The sequence below is a fragment of the Capricornis sumatraensis genome, chromosome 7 (assembly GCF_032405125.1).
Source record: "Capricornis sumatraensis isolate serow.1 chromosome 7, serow.2, whole genome shotgun sequence".
Lineage (NCBI taxonomy): Eukaryota > Metazoa > Chordata > Mammalia > Artiodactyla > Bovidae > Capricornis > Capricornis sumatraensis.
The window spans coordinates 8628894-8650669 of NC_091075.1; the positions used below are offsets into that span (position 1 = coordinate 8628894).

At 40.8% G+C, this 21776-nt stretch overlaps 1 protein-coding gene across 1 annotated transcript in view; it reads left to right on the plus strand.

Annotated features, from left to right (window-relative positions):
- The window catches only part of PDE5A (phosphodiesterase 5A), a 142865-nt gene that overhangs the window by 14803 nt on the left and 106286 nt on the right, over positions 1-21776 (plus strand). The window contains exon 2 of the mRNA XM_068975114.1: positions 7178-7766. Coding sequence (XP_068831215.1) covers positions 7182-7766 — 585 coding nt within the window. The 5' untranslated portion in view covers positions 7178-7181. The remainder of the gene's footprint in view (positions 1-7177; positions 7767-21776) is intronic.

The following is a 21776-nucleotide window of genomic DNA, read 5'->3' on the forward strand; positions in this document are numbered from 1 at the left end:
GACTCAATGGATGTGAATTTGAGCAAACTCAGGGATAGTGGAGGACAGGGGAGCCTGGTGTACTGCAGTGCACGGTGTTGCAGAGAGTCAGTCATGAACTTAGTGAGTGAACAACAACAGCAATGCAACCCTGAGAATTCCTCTTATCTTGAACACATTCACTCTGCATTCTTTTCAGTGCTTCATTTTAGGTTTATAAATCCTGACCTGTTTTCAGAGAAACAGGCATGAGGTTCAGTCAGATTTTTTTAAGGACACTATCCTTCAGAGTTTCTGTTCTGAGTCCCTTGACACAGTGTTTTTACGTCAGTGGTTTAGTGTACCATCCTTTTGTGGTCTGGATGGAAAGAATTAAGTTAGAGGATGTGCTGTTACAAGCGAGTGTGTTCTTTCTATACCGTATCTGTTTAAATTTGATTTTTTACTCTTTCTACTGCATCTGGATGTTATGGAGTGTCTTATTCATGACAAACATTGATGTTCTGGGAACTTTTATATTCTTCTAGGTTGTAAGACTTGGAATAGGAAACCTCAATTTGATTCCTAGTTTTGCTATCAGATAGCAGAGTATGTTTGGTTCAGCCATTTAATTTAGCTTCTTAATTTAGAAAGTAGGATTGTTAATACCTGCCTCACCAGGTTTAAATAAAATGGTGCTTTTTTTCTTCCAGTATCTTTGATAGACATACTTTTCAAAAGGAAGAGAAAGAAGGGAAAGTAGAGATCCTGTCTCAGGCCATAGAAGGGATTTGCCCCAGTCAGAGCTATCAATCAGGTTTCTTAAATCCCATCTGGTATATTTACCCTCGTATTTGACATGTTCATCTTTCCATCTTTATTCACTTATATGCAAAACCCACTTCAGTCTCTTGCCTGAAAAATCCCATGGACAGAAGAGCTTGGCGGTCCATGGGGTCTCAAAGAGTCAGAGATGACTTTAGCAACTAAACAATGACATATAACTTCGTATGACAGCAAAATTCAGTATGTGTATAAGCAACTTCTGGACACATAATAAGTCTCAGTTTGGGAGGAGAGGTCTGGGCCTGCTCACTCCTGTATCCCTGGTGGCAGTGCAGTGCCTGACGCGCACAAGGAACTTAATGAGAATAATACAGTCTAGAGCAAAGGACACTTAAAGTGAATCCAGTTAAAATGAAGAAGTATCAGTGAAAAGGTTTTGATTGGAACTTTACTTTGAAAAATGGAACCACAGGTTATGAAAGTAAATTCATTTTAGATCTAATAAAATTTAAATTATAATGGAAACTCCAAGCTAATTTAAAATAGACAGTTTCTGGCAAATAACTTCACTTGTTTCACGTTTGCAACAAAATCATAGAGCTTTTTTTCCCCCAGATACAGTTTATTAAAATTAACATTTAAAGATCTTTGGTTTTTCCAGCAGCCTTTCTTACTCTAGAATGCACTTATTTGAACAGAATTCTCTTTTCAGGTATTTGTTATGTTAATGATCCTTGTTGATTTTGTTAGCTGGTTTTTAATTGGGCTTAACCTCTAATTATTAGTGGCTTTACGTAATATTAGAATAGTCTCCAACATCATTTTGTTCTACTTCTAGAAATTCTATATCTTAGGTAAGTTTACATTTCAGTCTGCAAGTGATTTGTATTTGTAGAGCTTAAAGTGTTAAAGAACAGGAGATGATCAATACTAGTCTCAGGAAAGAAGGCTCACTTCACATAGCCACATAGGTCATGCGCCACAAAACGTCAAGGGATGCCTGAAAGGAGAGAGGTGTAAGAGATGATTTAATATTATTTATGGCTGGTTTATAAGTAATTGTTTTGATGTTATGATAACTTATGTTTCCTCCACAGGCATATATATCTACAGGGACTCAGATAATCAGTAATGTGGTCTTAAGAAAACCTTTCCTCCCATGACTGGTGGTTAATAAAAATTGTTGATTGAATGACTGAATATACCAGATCTACTTTTCCTGTGTCATTTAATACTGAGTTCATTTCTCCAAGAAAGTATCTAGAAATACAACACCTGTGAGACAACTTAAACATAATAATGCAAGATATCTAACAGAGATTGTGGGGGCACTGGCTCTGTTTAAGATGCATAACAGGCCGTACGGGGTAAGTGAGGGTAGAGTAGCCACGATCAGTTACGAGGCTTACATTCAAGGGGTGGTGGCCATTAATAGCTAAAAAATAATGTTGATTTTCTAAGCATTCAAGTTTTCAAAAGACTGTTGTCCTTTTTAATGCAGTTAGTTTAGGAGGCTTCATTTATTTATTCATTCACTTCACTCAGATATTTATCAGGGACATAGTATTAATGTGTGATAGACATTTTCTAAGTACAGGAATGCCGTTGTTAACAAGACAGAGGAGTATGAAATTTACATCTCCTTGAACGAAACAGACAGTAAACCAACAGGTTAATAAACAAGAAAAATAGATGATAGAATTCCTTACCACTCTAATGGCAGAAAGCGAAGAGGAACTAAAGAGCCTCTTGATGAGGGTGAAGGAGCTGGCTTCAGACTAAATATTAAAAAAAACACAAAAACTAAGATCATGGCACCTGGCCCCATTGGTGCTGCTGCTAAGTTGCGTCAGTCGTGTCCGACTCTGTGCGACCCCCATAGACGGAAGCCCACCAGGCTCCTCTGTCCCTGGGATTCTCCAGGCAAGAACACTGCATGGCAAATAGAAGGGGGAAAGTTGGAAGTAGTGGCAGATGTCCTCTTCTTGGGCTCCAAAATCACTGCAGACCGTGACTGCGGCCATGAAATCAGAAGATGATGGCAGGAAAGCTGTGAGAAACCTAGACAGTGTGTTGAAAAGCAGAGACATTACTCTGCCAACAAAGGTCCGTAAAATCCAGGCTATCTTCTTCCCCGTTGGTCATGTAAAGTTGTGAGAGCTGGACTGTAAAAAAGGCAGAATGCCAAAGAATTGATGCCTTTGAACTATGATGCTGGAGAAGACTCCTGAAAGTCCCTTGGACTGCAAGGAGATCAAACCAGTCAGTCTTAAGGGAGATCAACCTTGAATATTCATTGGAAGGACTGATGCTGAGGCTGAAGCTCCCAATATTTTGGTTACCTGATGCGAACAGACGACTCATTGGGAAAGTTCCTGATGCTGGGAAAGATCGAAGGCAGAAGGAGACAAGGGCGTCAGAGGATGAGATGGCTGGACGGCATCACGGATGGAATGGATGTGAACCTGGGCAAGCTCTGGGAGATGGTGGGGGACAGGGAGGCCTGGTGTGCTGCAGTCCATGGGGTCACCCACAACTGGGCGACTGAAGAACAGCAAGAATTCAGATCGTGTTGGGGGGAACATAGTGTGTTGGGGCCCCTTGAGAGGTGGAGTGAGCAGGGAAGACCTGTCTGTGCAGATGAGGAGGGAGCTTTGACCTGCCAGATGCAGGTGAGGAGAGTATTCCAGCCTGGGGACAGTCAAAGTGTGATGTGCTTGAGGAGCTTCAGGGAGGCCTGTGTGGACAGGAGGGACTGTGGTCGGGGATTGGAAGAGTTTGGGTTGTATTCTCAATTCAGTGAGAAGCCCAGTAAGATAGTTAAGATGTTAAGGCTTACTTTTTCAAAGATTGCTCTAACTGCCATGGGGAGAATGGGTTGAAGGAGGCTAGTATGATTTCAGAGTCCAGATAAGGGGCTGTGGCCAAAGTCCAAGATGAGAGATGATGGCGGCTTGAACCAGGGAATTAGTACAGGAGACAGAAATCAGCAGATTGGACTATAGGGTTTTGGAAGTCAACTGGACAGGACTTGGTTGCTAGATCGGACGTGAGAGTTGAAGGAAACAAATTCCGAGTAATTCCTAGATGTCCAGTTGAGTAACTGGGGATGGTGCTATTTATTGATACGAAGAAAATGGACGGGGAGTGAGATTGGAGCAAGACGAAGGGTGGGCGTTAGGAATTGTGATTTCACCACTTTAAGGTGTCTGTTTAGATGTTGTCAGGTAGGTGGTTTGATTAAAATGTCGATCATCATTTTTCAGTGAGAAGAAATAAGTTGAGGCTGTGTTTCAGGTTTGTAGCTGACATAGTTACAGTACCTGTTTTTATGTTGATTTGAGAAGCTTTTAAGTTATGTGTACATATTTTTTAACCACATAAACTAGATTAACTTAAACATATTGCTGTGTTCGTGTTTCATGTTTTACAAAACATTTTATTCAGATGCTTCCTTTACATTTCTCATGTGCATATCTGACATCAATGTCTTTGGCAGGGTCTTGCTTTGTGACTTTGGAGGTTACATAAACATTTCCCAAAGTATGTCCCCCTCATTTCTATAGAAGTTTTTGAGATACACTGTTACGAGAGCATATTTTTATCACTAGAAATTTTGTCCCAAGCCATGGCATGCATTTATAAAATATTTGGCAATTACATTAAAAAAAATTCTGCACTGTAGGTATATTCTGGAGTAATATAGTAAGTAATACTTTTTAAAGAGAGCTTTAAAATGTATCTAACACTTGGAATTATGAGATAAACCTGATAATATCTATGTTATTATTTTTTTTTTTACCCATTTCATTCTAGATTGGTGTCAATTCAGGGTAATATATATTTACCAAACAATAGATTATTGTTAAAAATAAAATAATTCAGGGAACATTCTATAAGTGAAAGACTTAGTGGAGACCCAGAAAAATGATAACTCTTCTCTCCTCCTTCTGGATCTTCTTTTTTCACTTAATAGATTGTGGTGATTATTCACGTCAGTACCTTGTAATATCTGCCTAGTGTCCCATTTGGGCTTCCCAGGAGGCGCTAGTGGTAAAGAACCTGCCTGCCAATGCAGGAAATGTAAGAGATGCGGGTTCAATCCCTGGATTGGAAAGATCCCCTGGAGGAGGGCGTGACAGCCCACTCTGATATCCTTGCCTGGAGAACCCCAAGGACAGAGAAGCCTGGTGGGCTACAGCCCGTAGTGTTGCAGAGCTGGACATGAAGCCCCTTAGCACAGGCGCAGTGTTCCGTTTATAAATATTCCATGATGTATTTTGCAAGGCTTCTATTTATGGGATTAGTTTGCTCTTATCTTTGCTATAACAAACTAAATAAATACACTGATAACTTCTTTTGCCGTGTGTGTAAAATCTTTGGGACAAAGGATAAATGCATTTTAAAACTTGTTAGATTCTGCCTGCTTGACCTCTGAAGAGGTGTTATCAATTTCTGCTGCAGCCAATAAGGATTGGAGAGTATCTGCATCCTGGCTGTTTCATGAAAATAACCAGTAAACCGTTGTCGCATGGAGATTGCATTGCTCTTATAGGCCACTTCTTTTAAATATCCTTGGTGCTAGCAAGTTATTGTCTTTTGAAAATAAATTTTTGAGTTTGGAGAAAAATCAGGTCTGTATTGGGGGAAAAATCATCTGCATACAGTATGTATTAAGTTAGCCGTTACTCTGGTTTTTTTGTGGTTTTCTTTGCTTATTCAAAGCAAGGCTCGGTGAAAAACAAGATCTAGCTTTTAGGTAAAACTAATATTCTTATATGACTTTGACTTTTTTAGAAGTTAGTTTCAAAAGTTCCCAGAATATTTAAAGTAATGGGGCCATCACTTGGCATCAGATTACAGCTTCCCAAGAGGATTTATTTGAACTGAACAGCAGTCTTTTGGGTGTATATGATCTGGTATATTTGTTTGTTTGTTTGTTTTTTAAAATACTGACTATGAAACCTTTAGCTCAGATAGGTTTCTTCATGGAGTGGCACATGAACAACATAAATAATTTAAATATTCTTGGATTAAATTTTTTATACTAGCTATTGCCTGTTTTTTGTTTTCCTCCTTTATACAAGGAGTAAATGGAAGATTATTCTAGATTATTGGACACACATTGTTAGGATATTATTAATGGAAGTCTACGATCTTTCTTCCACATACTAGATCAAATTGTTTCTCTTCTCTATTTCCCTTCCTAAATCTAATCTAGATATAGTGATATAGATAAAAACTGTCTAAAATTAAGCATGTTACCTAGCCAAATTCAGATAATTTTTTTTAATTTAAAATATTTAACTTCAGAATAAGTTGTGTGTTTTAAATAGCAAATTTCCATGCCTGTGTTTTCCTAAGACTGTTGTTACATTTAGTGGCTTTTACTTTAATTCAAGCTGATTTTGAGAGGAAACAGCTTGACACTTGATGCATTATAAATCAGATATCTGAAAATATATGTACATAGGAGTCAATCATTTATTAAAATGTTCACTGAAACAATTGTTTTCAGTTTTTCAAAATAAACTGTCTTAAATAGACCATTATGTTTTCGTTTTCTATGACAAATGGTTACTGCATCAGTTAACCATGAGAGGATTTTAGAAGTTTTCCGGGGAGCTTCCCAGGTGGCAAAGTGGTAAAGAACCTGCCTGCCAGTGCCGGAGACAAAAGAGATGTTGGTTCAGTCCCTGGGTTGGCAAGATCCTCTGGAGTAGAAAATGGCAACCCACTCCAGTGTTCTTGCCTGGGAAAGTCCATGGACAGAGGAGCCTGGCAGACTACAGTCCGTGGGATAGCAAAGAGTCAGCCATGACCGAGCAGGCATGCCACACACACGCACGCTCTCACACACACTCTCTCTCACTCTCACACACACACTCTGCTTTGTTTGGATTGAGGTACAGTTGCTTAAGGGTGTCGTGTTAATTTCTGCTCAGTGATGAAGAGCATCAGCTCTGTGTATGCACATAGCCCCTCTCCCGCACCCCCTCCCTTATCCCCGCCCCGCCCCCGTCTAGGTCCCCGCAGAGCCCCGAGCTGAACTCCCTGCGCGGTACAGGAAGTCCCCACCGCCTGTCTGTTCTCCACACGGCCGCGCACATCCCTCAGTCCCAGGCTCCCAGTTCACCCCCTGCACGTCCACCCATCCGCTTTCTACGTCTGCATCTCTGTCCCTGCCCTGCAGATAGGTCCATCAGTACCATTTTTCTCAATTCCATATATATGTCTTAGTAGAGGACATCTGTTTGTCTCTTTCTGACTTCATTATGTGTGACAGGCAATAAGTCCATCCACGTCTCTGCAAGTGACCCTGTATCAGTCTTTTATGGCCAAGTAGTATTCCATTGTATATACGCACCACATCTTATTTATCCATTCCCATCTTCCTCAAATATTTGATGTGCCTACATGTTCTTTTCTACAGAGAAATGGTCAATGCATGGTTTGCTGAGAGAGTTCACACCATCCCTGTGTGCAAGGAAGGAATCAAAGGCCACACGGAATCCTGCTCTTGCCCCTTGCAGCCAAGTCCCCGTGCAGAGAGCAGTGTCCCTGGAACACCGGCCAGGAAGATCTCTGCCTCTGAATTCGATCGGCCACTTAGACCCATCATTATCAAGGATTCTGAGGGAACTGTGAGCTTCCTCTCTGACTCAGACAAGAAGGAACAGATGCCTCTAACCTCCCCACGGTTTGATAATGATGAAGGGGACCAGTGCTCGAGACTCTTGGAATTAGTGAAAGATATTTCTAGTCACTTGGATGTCACAGCCTTATGTCACAAAATTTTCTTGCATATCCATGGACTCATCTCCGCCGACCGCTACTCCTTATTCCTCGTCTGTGAGGACAGCTCCAACGACAAGTTTCTTATCAGCCGCCTCTTTGATGTTGCAGAAGGTTCAACGCTGGAAGAAGCTTCAAATAACTGCATCCGCTTAGAGTGGAACAAAGGCATCGTGGGACATGTGGCCGCTCTTGGCGAGCCCTTGAACATCAAAGACGCCTATGAGGTAAGTAAACTCTTGGAACGGGCAGGGTGGGGCATGGAATATGGATGGGGCATGGGCAGCTGCTGTGAATCGTAGGGATATTTGAAACTGAGATTTCATCATTTACAAACTTATTTAAAGTGGGAATGTATGGTTAAGAACCTCCCCATCTTTGAAAGTCAGTTTCTTCACTGGTGGCTGAGTCCAACACAGAGGCCTTAGAGAAATGTTGTCTTGTTATTGTCCTTAATGATGATTTGACATAGCTCATCTCACAGTTGTGTTCTTTCATTGTTTTTTCTTGATCACTATACATATCCCTATCCAGATTATCACTATGCGAACTTCTGAGGATTTTACTGAGATTCTAAAATAATAGGTCCAAAAACTGTCTGAAAACCAAACCAATAGTCTTTGAAAATTCATTCATTCACTTAATCATACTCATTCATTTGACGTCTCATTGATAACAAAGTCTGATTATCTTTCTTTCCACTCTTTCAGTTGTTTTATTAAACAAATAAATTTATGTGTATCTTCAAAAAATAGGAATTTTTGCTCTACAGTATTTTGATGGAAGGATTTGATATTTCTTCCATTTTTGTTTCAGTAGTGAACAAGTCTTTATTACAGACTTAAAGATTACAATATATGTTTCTTCAAATTTCCTATTGAAAATGATTCTTTTATTAATAGAGTTAGAGATTTTAAGCAAAGCATCTTAATTGTATGGCAGTATGTTTATGAATCATGTTCTAGCGCCTTGATAGAACAATGTTCTTGCTGCTTATCATGTGGTACACTGTGTAGGTTCCATAGTAACACAGAGAAGTTGAGGCTCCTCTGTGCAGTTTGAGGGGTCAGAGATGTTTTGTTCAGCCCTGTACTCCTGGTGCCTAGTACAGTGCCTGGCACAGAGACAAGTCCTAATAAGTGTTGATTAAGAGAAGATTGTGGTAGAGGAGATAAATAAGTAGAGTAGAAAGCAGGTCATAATAGAGCCAGGAAAAATGTGTTAGGTTCAGGGAAGTAGGAGATCACAGGTAATCGGGGAGATGGAGAGAGGTTTCTTTGAGGAAGCAATAATTGACACAGACCCTGGAGGATGGGTAAGATTTGAGTAGATTGAGTTGTGTGCATGGTAAGAGCCAGGTGTAAAGAGAATTTTGAAGATGGGAAGTTGGATCATGTGGTGCTTGTGTGGATATATGTGGGGGATAGTGTAGGTTTTGAGGAGCTACTGGAGATCACTGAGGTCTTGAATGCCCAGCTGAGGAGTATGTATTTGATTCAGAGCCATGAGGAATAATTGAAGATGGTTTGAAAGGGGGCCTGGTGTGATTCAGACTGTTTTAGAATGATGCATATTATGGTGGTCATAAAGCAAATTAGGTGGAAAAATACTGGGAACTGGTAGGAGAGGCTATTTTAATAGGCTGAGGAAGTAAGGACCTAAACCAGGGCACTGGCCTTCAAGATCAAAAGGAGGAAATGGATTGCAGAAGCAGTTGAATCTGCCAGACGTGGAAGCTCGCAGGAGATGGAAGTGAGAAGAAAAGTTGGAGATGCCTCAGGCTTTGAAGTTGGGTCAGTAAATAGTGGTGACTGGTGAGGAATTCTGAGGGTAGGGGTCTGAGGAGATATGTGATAGTTCACATCTGTTAAATCCTGAGATAGCTTTCAGAATCCACTCTAGACCAGCAGTGTTTTCAATTTTGGTTTTTCACGGAGCCATCTCCATGACCTCTTTGAGCTCTGTAAATAACGGCACACCGTAGCAGACGCCAAGAGGGGTATTAAGGGCACAGCTGAAGGACTGCTGCCAAATTGGCTGAATCCCCTTCCATCTTAGGTGGCAGTGGTAGAGCAGGACCATAAATACGCTTCAGTTTTGCTGAGAAAGCCTTCATTTGTCTGCCTTGTCGTAAACTTCACCAGCACTGAGGATTTCTTCACTTATATCAATTTTATTTAATTTCTTTACCATCTTTAGAGTTTTGGGGTTGCTGAAAAAGTTTCGAGTTTTTCATAAGCTGTTACATAGAGTCTGAAAGAACTTTTTGGCCAACCCAATAATATGGTGTAATTTTTGTTTTGCAGTGAGCAGTAATTTAATTCTTGCCTAAAATAGGCCCAGTGCCCTTGATTTGCAGTGCCCCAGGGTGAAGCCCCAGAGAAGGCGATGGCACCCCACTCCGGTACTCTTGCCTGGAAAATCCCATGGACGGAGGAGCCTGGAAGGCTGCAGTCCATGGGGTCACTAAGAGTCGGACATGACTGAGTGACTTCACTTTCTCTTTTCACTTTCATGCATTGGAGAAGGAAATGGCAACCCACTCCAGTGTTCTTGCCTGGAGAATCCCAGGGACGAGGGAGCCTGGTGGGCTGCCGTCTATGGGGTTGCACAGAGTCGGACACGACTGAAGCGACTTAGCAGCAGCAGCAGGGTGAAGCCCCTTAGCCTGGTGGATTTCTCATGTTGCTACTCCACCCTTGACACCCTCCATCTGCGTTTATAGTGGCCTTGCAGAAGTTCTTCCTGGCACAGAATTTCATTAGAAGTTGTGGGATTGATTGTGATGTAATTTACGTTGGTATTAACAGTGAAAATCAGTTGGCTAGTGGATAATTCATTACTTGGCTTCCCTGGTGGCTCAGTGGCAAAGAACCTGCCTACCAATGTAGGAGACATGGGTCCAATCCCTGGGTCAGGAAGATCCCCGAGAAGGGGATGGCAACCCACTCTAGTATTCTTGCCTGGGAGAGTCCATGGACAGAGGAGCCGGATGGGCTAGTCCATGGGGTCTCAAAGAGTTGGCCCAGCTGAGCGGCTGAGCACACACGCAGTTCATTGCTCAGCCCACTCATAATTAGTAGTATTCAAAATACTGTCTCATAGCCTTTTGTGGAAATGGTCAAAATATGAAAGCATGTTCTGTGTTTTCTTAGTCCTACACATTCCTTAGATATGTAATCTGTAAAAATGACTGCATAGCAGCATTTCTTCAGCTTACATGACTGCAGAATACTTAGAAGGTGTAGTGCAGCAGTAGGAAGCCAAGCAGTGGCCATGAGATAAAGTAGTGTTCAGATTGAAGCTAAGAAGAAAAAAGTCTCCTAGATAAATTGATTTTAAGAAATGGTCAACATTTGATTCCCATTTTAAAACTTTGTAACAGAATGGTATACATTTGGGAATTCAACTGTTTTATTACTGATAAAATAATACATTCACATATTTAAAACATGACACGATCCACAGCTTAGACCAATGAGTTTCAGTTACACCACAGATGTCAGTGGAGTCCAGTCAACACATCGTCTCCTCCTCTATCAGGCCATCATTCATACAGCTTTCTTGGATGTGGCACAGCATTTATTAATAATAAGGCATTGACACAATGATCAGAACAACTTATATAAATGTGTTGGAATTTTCCTAATACTTGAACACTAGACATCATCCAGTATTTAGAACAGATTGTGTATCCCTCAGTGCTCTTCAGAGAAACAGAACCAGTAGGATATATAGAGATAAATAAGAAGTGGTTTATTGTAGGAATAAGCTCACTTGGGTATGGAGGCTTAGAAGTTCCACAGTCTGCCTTCCATCTGCAAGCTGGAGAACCAGGATTGGTGTGGTTGATGGTATAACTCAGAGTCTGCAGGCCTAAGAATCAGGGGGGCCAGCGGTGTAACTCTGGTCTGTGTTTGAATCAAAAGCTTTAGAGCCGGGAGCTCTGGTGGACTGCAAGAGGGCAAGAAGAATATGGATATCTTAGTTCAAATAGAGCGAATTCGTCCTTCTTTCCTCTGCCTACTCAAGGGACTGGATGATGCCCACTGGCATTGATAAGACCTTCTTTACTCATTCTACTGATTCAGATGTTTGTCTCCTCTGGAGACATCCTCACAGACACACCTAGAAATAACGTGTCATCAGCCGTTTGGGCATCCCTTAGCCATCAAGTTGACACATAAAATTAACTATCACAGATTGCCTTGAAGCCCTGGTTCTGTGTCTGGTGGAAGCCTTACGCCTCCCAAGATTTCCTGTGTCAAAGGATTTCTATTGTCTACATAACCCTTTTATTTCCTAAGTCAACAGGAATGCAAAACTTAGACCCATCTCTTGTTTCCATGGGGCAGCCTCACCATGGACACCATGATTTTTAGGGAGAGAAATTGGAGGGTTCTTGGGGAAGGGTCACATTGCCACTCAGGTGGGCTTTACCCTCGAGCTGCAGCTCTTCCTGCTGCAGCCTCAGCGCCCCCCTTCAGTCCTTCTTCAGATAAATACGTCTTCACCATCTCTCATCGTGCAGGCCTCAGGTGCTACTCAAGTCAATTTCTGATGAATAAAATTACTTCCAAAATGAATTTCAGAAGAAAGAAATAACAATAGCCACTGTCCTAATTTTAATAAATTACCAATTTTGAAACATTTGTTATGTTGTAATTGTGTCCTAGGGAACAGAGTTTGGGAACTGCTGTATCTTTGTTAAATGCTCTAATAATCTTTAGATATTCCACTTTGTGGAAGGAGGCCAGCATATAATTTGGCAAATCTAGTTGGTTATTTCCTTTTTTCTTTTCTGTTATGTCTATCTTTATATGATTTCAAGCTTATAGAAAAGTTGCAAGACCAGTATCAGAAACTTGGGTATATACCCTCTACCCAGATTCTCTAATTGTTTATATTTTGCCCCATTTGCTTTATTAGTTTCTTTTTCTGTGTGTAATGCATGTAAGTAATGCATGCATATTATTTTTTTCTGAGCCATTCGGAGACATTTTTACTATATGTATTTTCTGATAAGAACAGATACTGCACTTGATCTTAGCTGAAAGGCTGAGACGCAACTGCTATACATATTTCCTAACAAGAGTATTGTCTTACACACTTGTCATACTTTTATCAAAATCTGGAAATTTTTTGATACAAAGCTCTTAGCTAACATTCCATAGACAATTTTGGTCAGTTGCCCCATGAATGTCCTTTGCAGTGATTTTTTTTCCCCTCTGTTCAAGGCTCTAACTCAAGGTTACATATTGCACGTATTTGTCCTATCTTGTTAGTTTCCATTAATTCTGGAGTAGCTTCTCAGTGCTTCTCTATCTTTCTTGACATGTATTTTGGAAGGAGACAGGCCAGTTATCTTGTAGAATGTTTTTCTTGAATAGATTCAAGTTAGGCACTTTTGGCAGGAACACCACGAACGTTCTTTCGACCTCGTTTGGCTTTATAGACGACGATCAGTTCTTCACCTCTGCACCAGCTGGGGTGTCCCACGGTCCAGCTCAGTCCTGACACTAGTTGCCTGGAGTGAGTGCAAACCCCGAGGTTAGGGACCCTGTTGTACAGTGTTGTCCCCACTTAAGATGCCAGCCGTAAGAAGGGCCCCAGGCTAGCCACATGTGTTTTGGGCTGACTGAAAATGCAAGGGTTCCTGCCAGGGTTCCCCACTCGGGTTCAATGATTTGCCGGAATGACTCAGAACTCAGGAAAGTGCCATACGTAAGATTATAGCTGTATGTTTATAAAGGATAGCATTCAGAAATAGCCTAATAGAAGAGATACAAAGGGCAAGGAGTGAGCGGCGGGGGACACAAAACTTCCTTGTCCACCCTCTATGGCAACACCATCCCAGCACATGGTAGATCACCTTTACCCAAAAGTTCCCTGAATCTGACTTTCTTTTCAGTATGTAGGGATGGGCCATTCAATTATTGACCATTGTTGATTGGACTCAATCTCCAGGCCCCTCTTCCTTATCCAGTGGCAGGGCTGAGTGTTCTGACCCTCTAATCACCCAGTTGGTTTTCCTGGCAGCCAGCCCCAGTCCTGAAGCTACTGGAGGCCTTCTCCCCCATGAGACTTTGCATCAGCGTGAGCTCAGGTATGCTTGGCAGGGGCCTGTTATGAATATAAGAAAACTATCAGTCAGGTAATTCCAAGGGTTTGAAGAGATCTAATGCCAGACCAAACATGTTTTTTTTAATTATACCACAGACCTTCTTAGCATGTGTTGCCAGGTAGCACACGATGTTACTTTACCACATTTTTGATGATGTTAAACTCGGTAAGTGGGTTAAAGTGGTGACCACTAAGTGTTTCACTACAAAGATACACTTTTCCCGTTGTAATTAATTAATATCTTAAGGGAATTTATTTTGATATTGTGTAAATACCAAAGAAAAGCAGTGCCAAAGAATGTTCAAATTATTGCACAATTGCATTCATCTCTCACATGCTAGCAAAGTGATGCTCAAAATTCTCCAAGCTAGGCTTGAACAATACATGAATCGTGAACTTCCAGATATTCAAGCTGGATTTAGGAAAGACAGAGGAACCAGAGATCAAATTGCCAACATCCATTGAATCATTGAAAAAGCAAGAGAGTTCCAGAAAAACATCTGCTTCTGCTTTATTGACTACATCAAAGCTTTTGACTGTGTGGATCACAACAAACTGTGGAAGATTCTTAAGAAGATGGGAATACCAGACTACTTGACCTGCCTCCTGAGAAATCTGTATGCTGGTCAAGAAGCAACAGTTAGAACCAGATATGAAGCAACAGACTGGTTCCAAATTGGGAAAGGAGTATGTCAAGGTTGTATATTGTCACCCTGCTTATTTAACTTATATGCAGAGTACATCATGCGAAACTCCAGGCTGGATGAAGCACAGGCTGGAATCAAGATTGCCAGGAGAAATATCAATAACCTCAGATGTGCAGATGACACCACACTCATGGCATAAAGCAAAGAACTAAAGAGCCTCTTGATGAAAGTGAAAGAAGAGAGTGAAAAAGTTGGCTTAAAACTCAACATTCAGAAAACGAAGATCATGGCATCTGGCCCCATCATTTCATGGCAAATAGATGGGGAAACAATGGAAACAGTGACAGACTTTATTTTTGGGGGTTCCAAAATCACTTCAGATGGTGACTACAGCCATGAAATTAAGACTCTTGCTCCTTGAAAGAAAAGCTATGACCAACCTAGACAGCACATTAAAAAGCAAAGACATTACTTTGCCAATAAAGGTCTATCTAGTCAAAGCTATGGTTTTTCCAGTAGTCATGTATGGATATGAGAGTTGGACAATAAGGAAAACTGAGTGCTGAAGAATTGATGCTTTTGAACTGTGGTGTTGGAGAAGACTGTTGAGAGTCCCTTGGACTGCAAGGAGATCCAACCAGTCCATCCTCAAGGAAATCAGTCCTGAATATTCATTGGAAGGACAGATGCTGAAGGTGAAACTCCAATACTTTGGCCACCTGATGCAAAGAGCTGACTCCTATGAAAGGTGCCTGATGCTGGGCAAGATTGAAGGTGGGAGGATAAGGGGACGACAGAAGATGAGATGGTTAGATTGCATCACCAACTCAACGGACATGATTTGAGTAAACTCTGGGAGTTGGTTATGGACAGGGAGGCCTGGTGTGCTGCAGTCCATGGGGTCGCAAAGAATTGGACACAACTGAGTGACTGAACCGATGTCTCTTTGATATATTCCCACATCACTCTTGGCATTTTCTTGCTTTCTGGGGGAGCTGAAAGTTTTAACTGCTTAGCAGGATGTTCTAGACTTACCTAACACTTTCCTTGCCGTAGACCTAGGGAATCTGGTTCCTCTCAGTGGAAGGGATGGTATTCTAAAACCAAGATCTAGGCACTAGGCATGCTCATTGCTACTAGTTTTTCAGCAGATAGAGCTAGAAAAAAATACACAGACTAACATATACTAATATTTTATTTATTCCTATAGCTAGCTACCCATTATATTATAAACAATAAATTCTTACCTCTGATTTCAATCTAACACCTCAAGGTACCTTTTGTTTTCTTCCTCCAAAAATGAAGAACCAGGCTTCCTTCTTTTTTTAACTGAAGTATAGTTGATTTACAGTGGCATGTTCAGATGTATAGCACAGTGGTAAAGTTATGTGTGTGTGTGTGTGTATATATATGTACACATACACATATATTTCAGATTTTTTTCCTTTTAGGTTATTATAAAATATTGAATATAGTTCTCCAGGTTTACAGTAGGCCCTTATTGGTTATCTTTTTTATATACAGCTGGTTAATCCCAAACACCTAATTTATTGCCCCATTTTCCCCTTTGATAACCATAAGTTTGTTTTCTATGTGTATAGATCGATTTCTGTTTTGTAAATAAGTTAATTTGTGTCTTTTTGGTTTTTTTAAAGCTTCCACACATAAGCAGTATCATAATTACCTTTCTCTGTCTGGCTTACTTCATTTAGTCTGATAATCTTAGATCCATCCACGTTGTGCAAATGACATTATTTCATTCTTTTTCATGAATGAGTAATATTCCATTTTACAACAAAAGACGCAGGAATACACTGGACAAAAGACAGTCTCTTCAATAAGTGGTGCTGGGAAAATAGACAGCTATGTGTGAAAGAATGAAATTAGAACGTTCTACAACACCATACACAAAAATAAACTCAAAATGAATTAAAGACCTAAATGTAAGACCTGTTACCATAAAACTCCTAGAGAGAAATGTCAGCAGGACACTCGTGGACATAAATCCCAGCAGTATCTTTTGGGGTCCATTTCGTTATTGTTTATATATTTGTGCTTGTGCGCAGGCCAAGTTCCAAGCTCTTTATTTCTTTCTGTAGAATCTGTTTCTTCAGGCTGAAGAACTTTCATTAGTATTTCTTTAGTATTGGTCTGATGGTGACAAATTCTCTGATTTTGTTTAAACCATCATTTTGAGAGATATCTTTACTACAAAGATACTTCTCGGTTAACAGTAGTTTTCTTTCAATATTTAAACTGTTTTCCCACTTTTTTCTGGTTTTCACTTTTCTTATGAGAAGTCAGCCAGCCTTCATTTCTTACATGTTTCATGTTATGTATCATTTCCACACTATGGGTATATGTTTAAGGTTTTCACTGACTTTAGGGAATTTTTGGTCATGTGTTTAAATATTTTTTTTCAGCCCCATTTTCTTCTCTTTGCACTCCACTTGTATATGTGTTAGACCATTTAATGTTGTCCCAGAGAACACTGAGGCTCTGTTAACTTCTTATAGTTTCTGTTTTTCCTCTGTCTTTTTGCTTAGGTGCTTTCTCAGTCTACCTTCAGACTCAATCCACCTTCTACTGACTCATCCAATCTGCTGTTGATCAGCGGACTCTTCATTTTAGACTTTGTACTTCTCAGTTCTGGAATTTCCATCAGGCTTTTTAAAAAGACTTTTTTTTCTTTCTTTGCAGAGATACTCATCTGTTCATTATTACCATATTTTAAGTTTTTAAGTACATTTATAATAGCTTCTTTGAAGTTCTTGTTGTTAATTCCAATATCTGAATCATCCTGGGGTCATTTTTTATTGACTGTTCTTTTTCTTCACTATGGGTTGCAGTTTCCTATTTCTTCATTTGTTGTGACTATGTTTATTGTAGGCTGGACATTGTGACTGTTTGTTGAAAGTCATTGGATTATATCATCTTCTTTTAAAACAGGGCTGACCTTTATTCTTGCAGGCAGTGAAATTACTGGAAGGTACCTCTGATGGGTGGGACCCCAGTGTCTTCAAACATTTTTGTAATTGGTAGCACTATTCCACTTTCAGCTTTCAACAGGTAGTTTTTGCTTGTTCTCTTAAGAGTCTTCCCAAGTACATGTTCCACCTGGCTAGCCACTGTCTTCTGCCGCTCCTCCTTTATGCCCTACCCCACCCACAGCACAGCCTGTCTTATCAGGTACTTTGCCTCGCACATCCCAGCCCTTTTGTTATTGCTGGTGTTCAGTCTCTAAGTCTTGTATGACTCTTTGCGACTGCATGAACTGCAGCATGCCAGAGTCCCCTGTCCTTCACTATATCCTGGAGTTCGCTCAGATTCAGTCCACTGAGTCTGTGATGTTGTCTGACCATCTCATCCTCTGCTGCCGCCTTCTCCTTCTGCCTTCAATCTTTCCCAGCATCAGGGTCTTTTCCAGTGAGAGACTTTGTATCAGGTGCCCAGACTGTTGGAGCACCAGCTTCAGCATTCATCCTTCTAGTGAATATTCAGGATTGGTTTCCTTCAGGACTGACTGGTTTGATCTCCTTGCTGTCCAAGGGATTCTCAAGAGTCTTCTCCAGCACCAGAGTAATAAAGCATCAATTCTTCAGTGCTCAGCCTTCTTTCTGGTCCAACTCTCACAGCTGTACATGACCACTGGAAAAACCATAGCTTTGACTAGACAGATATTTGTCAGCAAAGTGATGTCTCTGCTTTTTAATACACTGTCTAGGTTTGTCATAGGTTTCCTTGCAAGGAGCAAGCGTCTTAATTTCATGGCTGCAGTTACTGTCCACAGTGATTTTGGAGCCCAAGAAAATAAAATCTGTCGCTGCTTCTACTTTTTCCTTCTATTTGCCGTGAAGTGGTGGGATTGGATGCCATAATCTTAGTTTTTTGAATGTTGAGTTTCAAGCCAGCTTTTTCACTCTCCTCTCTCAGCCTCATCAAGAGGCTCTTTAGTTCATCTTCACTTTCTGCCATTAGAGTGGTATCATCTGCATTCCTGAGGTTGTTGATATTTCTCCCAGCAATCTTGAGTCCAGCATATGATTCAAAAATCCAGCCCAGCATTTTGCATTATGTACTCTGCATACATTTCATCACTTAGTCGTGTCCAACTCTTTGTGACCCTATGGGCCACAACACGCCAGGCTTCCCTGTCCATCACCAACTCCTAGAGTTTACCCAAACTCATGTCCATTGAGTCGGTGATGCCATCCAACCATCTCATCCTCTGTTGTCCCCTTCTCCTCCCGCCATCAGTCTTTCCCAGCATGAGGGTCTTTTCAAATGAGTCAGTTCTTTGCATGAGGTGGCCGAAGTATTGGAGTTTCAGCTTCAACATCAGTCCTTCCAGTGAACACTCAAGACTGATCTCCTTTAGGATGGACTGGTTGGATCTCCTTAAGTTAAATAAAACTTAGCAATTTTTATTAAATTGTTACAATTCAATTTAATTTAATTCAATTTAAGGGTGACAATATACAGCCTTGTCACACTTCTTTCCCGGTTTTGAACCAGTCATTTATTCCATGTCTGGTTCTAACTGTTGTTTGTTAACCTGCATACAGGTTTCTCAGGAGACAGGTAAAGTGGTCTGGTATTCCCATCTCTTTCAGAATCTTCCAGTTTGTTGTAATCCACACAGTCAAAGGCTTTAACATAGTCAAAGAAGCATAGTCAAACAAATGTTTTTTTTCTTTCTGGAATTCGCTTCCTTTCTCTGTGATCAAAGAAATATTGGCAATTTGATCTCTGGTTCATTTGACTTTTCTAAACCCAGCTTGTACATTTGGAAGTAATTTTTGGTTCATGTACTGCTGAAACCTAGCTTGAAGGACTTTGAGCATAACCCTGCCAGCATGTGAAATGAGCACAACTGTGGTGGTGGTTTAGTCGCTAAGTCGTGTCTGACTCTTTCGACCCCTTGGACTGTAGCCTGCCAGGCTCCTCTTTTCATGGGATTTTCCAGGCAAGAATACTGGAGTGGACTGCCATTTTCTTCTCAAAGGGATCTTCCCGACCCAGGAATCAAACCCAGGTCGCCTGCATTGCAGGCATATTCTTTACCGACTAGCTATGAGGGAAGCACAACTGTATGGTAGTTTAAAGATTGAGAGCTGGACCATAAAGAAAGCTGAGCACCAAAGAACTGATGCTTTTGAACTGTGGTGCTGGAGAAGACTCTTGAGAGTCCCTTGACTGCAAGGAGATCAAACTGGTTGGTCCTAAAGGAAATCAGTCCTGGATATTCATTGGAAGGACTGATGCTGAAGCTGAAGCTGCAATATTCGGCCACCTGATGCAAAGAACTGAGTCCTTAGAAAAGACGCTGATGCTGGGAAAGATTGAAGACAGGAGGAGAAGGGGATGACAGAGGATGAGATGGTTGGATGGTGTCATTGACTCAGTGGACATGAGTTTGAGTAAGCTCTGGGAATTGGTAATGGACAGGGAGGCTTGGTGTGCTGCAGTCCATGGGGTCGCAAGAGTCAGATAGGACTGAGCGACTCAGCTGACCTTGAAAATTCTTTAGCATTGCCTTTCTTTGGAATTGGAATGAAAACACGTTTTCTAGTCCTGTGGCCACTGCTGAGGTTTCTAAATTTGCTGACATGAGTGTGGCACTTGAACAGCATCACCTTTTACGATTTGAAACCGCTCAGATGGAATTCCTTCACCTCCACTAGCTTTATTCATGGTGATGCTTCCTAAGGCCCTCTTGACTTCACACTCCAGGATGTCTGGCTCTAGGTGAGTGATCACACCATCATGGTTATCTGGGTCATTAAGACCTTTCCTGTACAGTTCTGTGTATTCTTGCCACCTCTTGTTAAACTCTTCAGCTTCTGTTAGGTCCATACCATTTCTGTCCCTCGTGTCCATCCTTGGATGAAATGTTCTCTTGATATATCCAGTTTTTTGAAGAGCTCTCTAGTCTTTCCCATTCTGTTGTTTTCTGCTATTTCTTTGCATTGTTCGGTTAAGAAGGCCTTCCTGTCTCTCCTTGCTCTTCTCTGGAACTCTGCTTTCAGTTGGGTGTATCTTTCCCTTTCTCTCTTGCCCTTCCCTTCTCTTCTTTCATCAGTTATTTGTAAAGCACTTTAGAAGCCCCGAATTCAGCTCCATTTGGAACCGTGGCTGCTTTGGGGACCACCTGCCTTCTCCGTGGTGGGAGGAGCGCTGCCTGGAGGAGCGAGATTACTGCAGTGCAGCCATCTGCGTTCTCCTCTGCACGGTGTGCGGTTTAGCTGTCTCAGTTATTTGATCTGGTCAGATATTTTCCAGCAGGAGGACAAGTCTGCTAATAGTTGTTTTTTATAGGAGATGGATATTTAAGCTTTGTGTGTGTGGTTTTTTTTCCCACTGTCATGTTCTCATTCACAGTGAAAGAAATAACAATAGTAACAGTAGTGCTCCATTTTTCTTTCCGTGGTTCCTGGGCCTAGAAGCGTTAGAAGTTCTCCGCGTTTGTAGCCCTTGCACTGATGCATTGTTAAAGGCAAATTCTTTGAGATGCCAAGATTCTCTTAAAGTGATTTTGAGGCGGACGTTACTCCTACTTCTTTCACAGAAGAGGGAAATCCAAGGTTGCTGTTTATTTTAAACTTCCAGTATACACAAAAATCTGTGGAAGTCCTATCCATTTCAAACTCTTGCTTTGATTAGATAGTTGGGTTTAATCCTCTTCTTTATAAATTGGTCTTGTAATTCAGATATTCATTAACAAAATAATTGCTGAGGATGCATTTCCATTCACATTTTGATTATTAGCTTATGGAATAATTCCCTGTATAAATTCATAATGTTTAACTTCTTTTAATTCATCCATATCAGTAGCCTGTCTGCTTTCTTTAGATACCTTGCAATATAGCATGTTATTTAAAACTGTTTTTTGGAAACATTCAGGCAAGATTTTCTGTGTCTTTTCAATACAACTTTGACCATGTTTGCAGAAAAATTAAAATGCAATAGTGTTCATTTGTAATATAAAATATTTATGTTGATTTGCCACCATTTTGTAACTTTTCTTTTGAAAGTTTGTCTTTAAGGCCAAGTTCGGCCCTCTAAATGGGAAAATTGACCTCATTTCTGACCCTTGTTTGATGGAATTTAGTGTAATCATTTACTTCATTCACAGCTTTGGCTTTGCGTGACATTAGACTAATTAAAAAAAAAAAAAAAAAGAAAGAAATGACCTTCAGAGATGAGGATTTTTCCAGTGTGACTACTCCATATTTTCCAAAGGGAATTCCAAAAGCAGAATTTTTACAACAATAATTCTATTATTAGGTTGAGTATGTAAGTTCCCAAGGCTGTTGCTTTGAAGGGAACAATATTCATTCAGATATTTATATTCTGGTATGTTTGCTTCCATTCTAATTGTATCTCATATGCTAGTATCTGTCCATTCCCTGAGTTTATCCTCCTACCTCTACAAGATTTGTTTCAAGCTATAGTAAGCTAAAAATG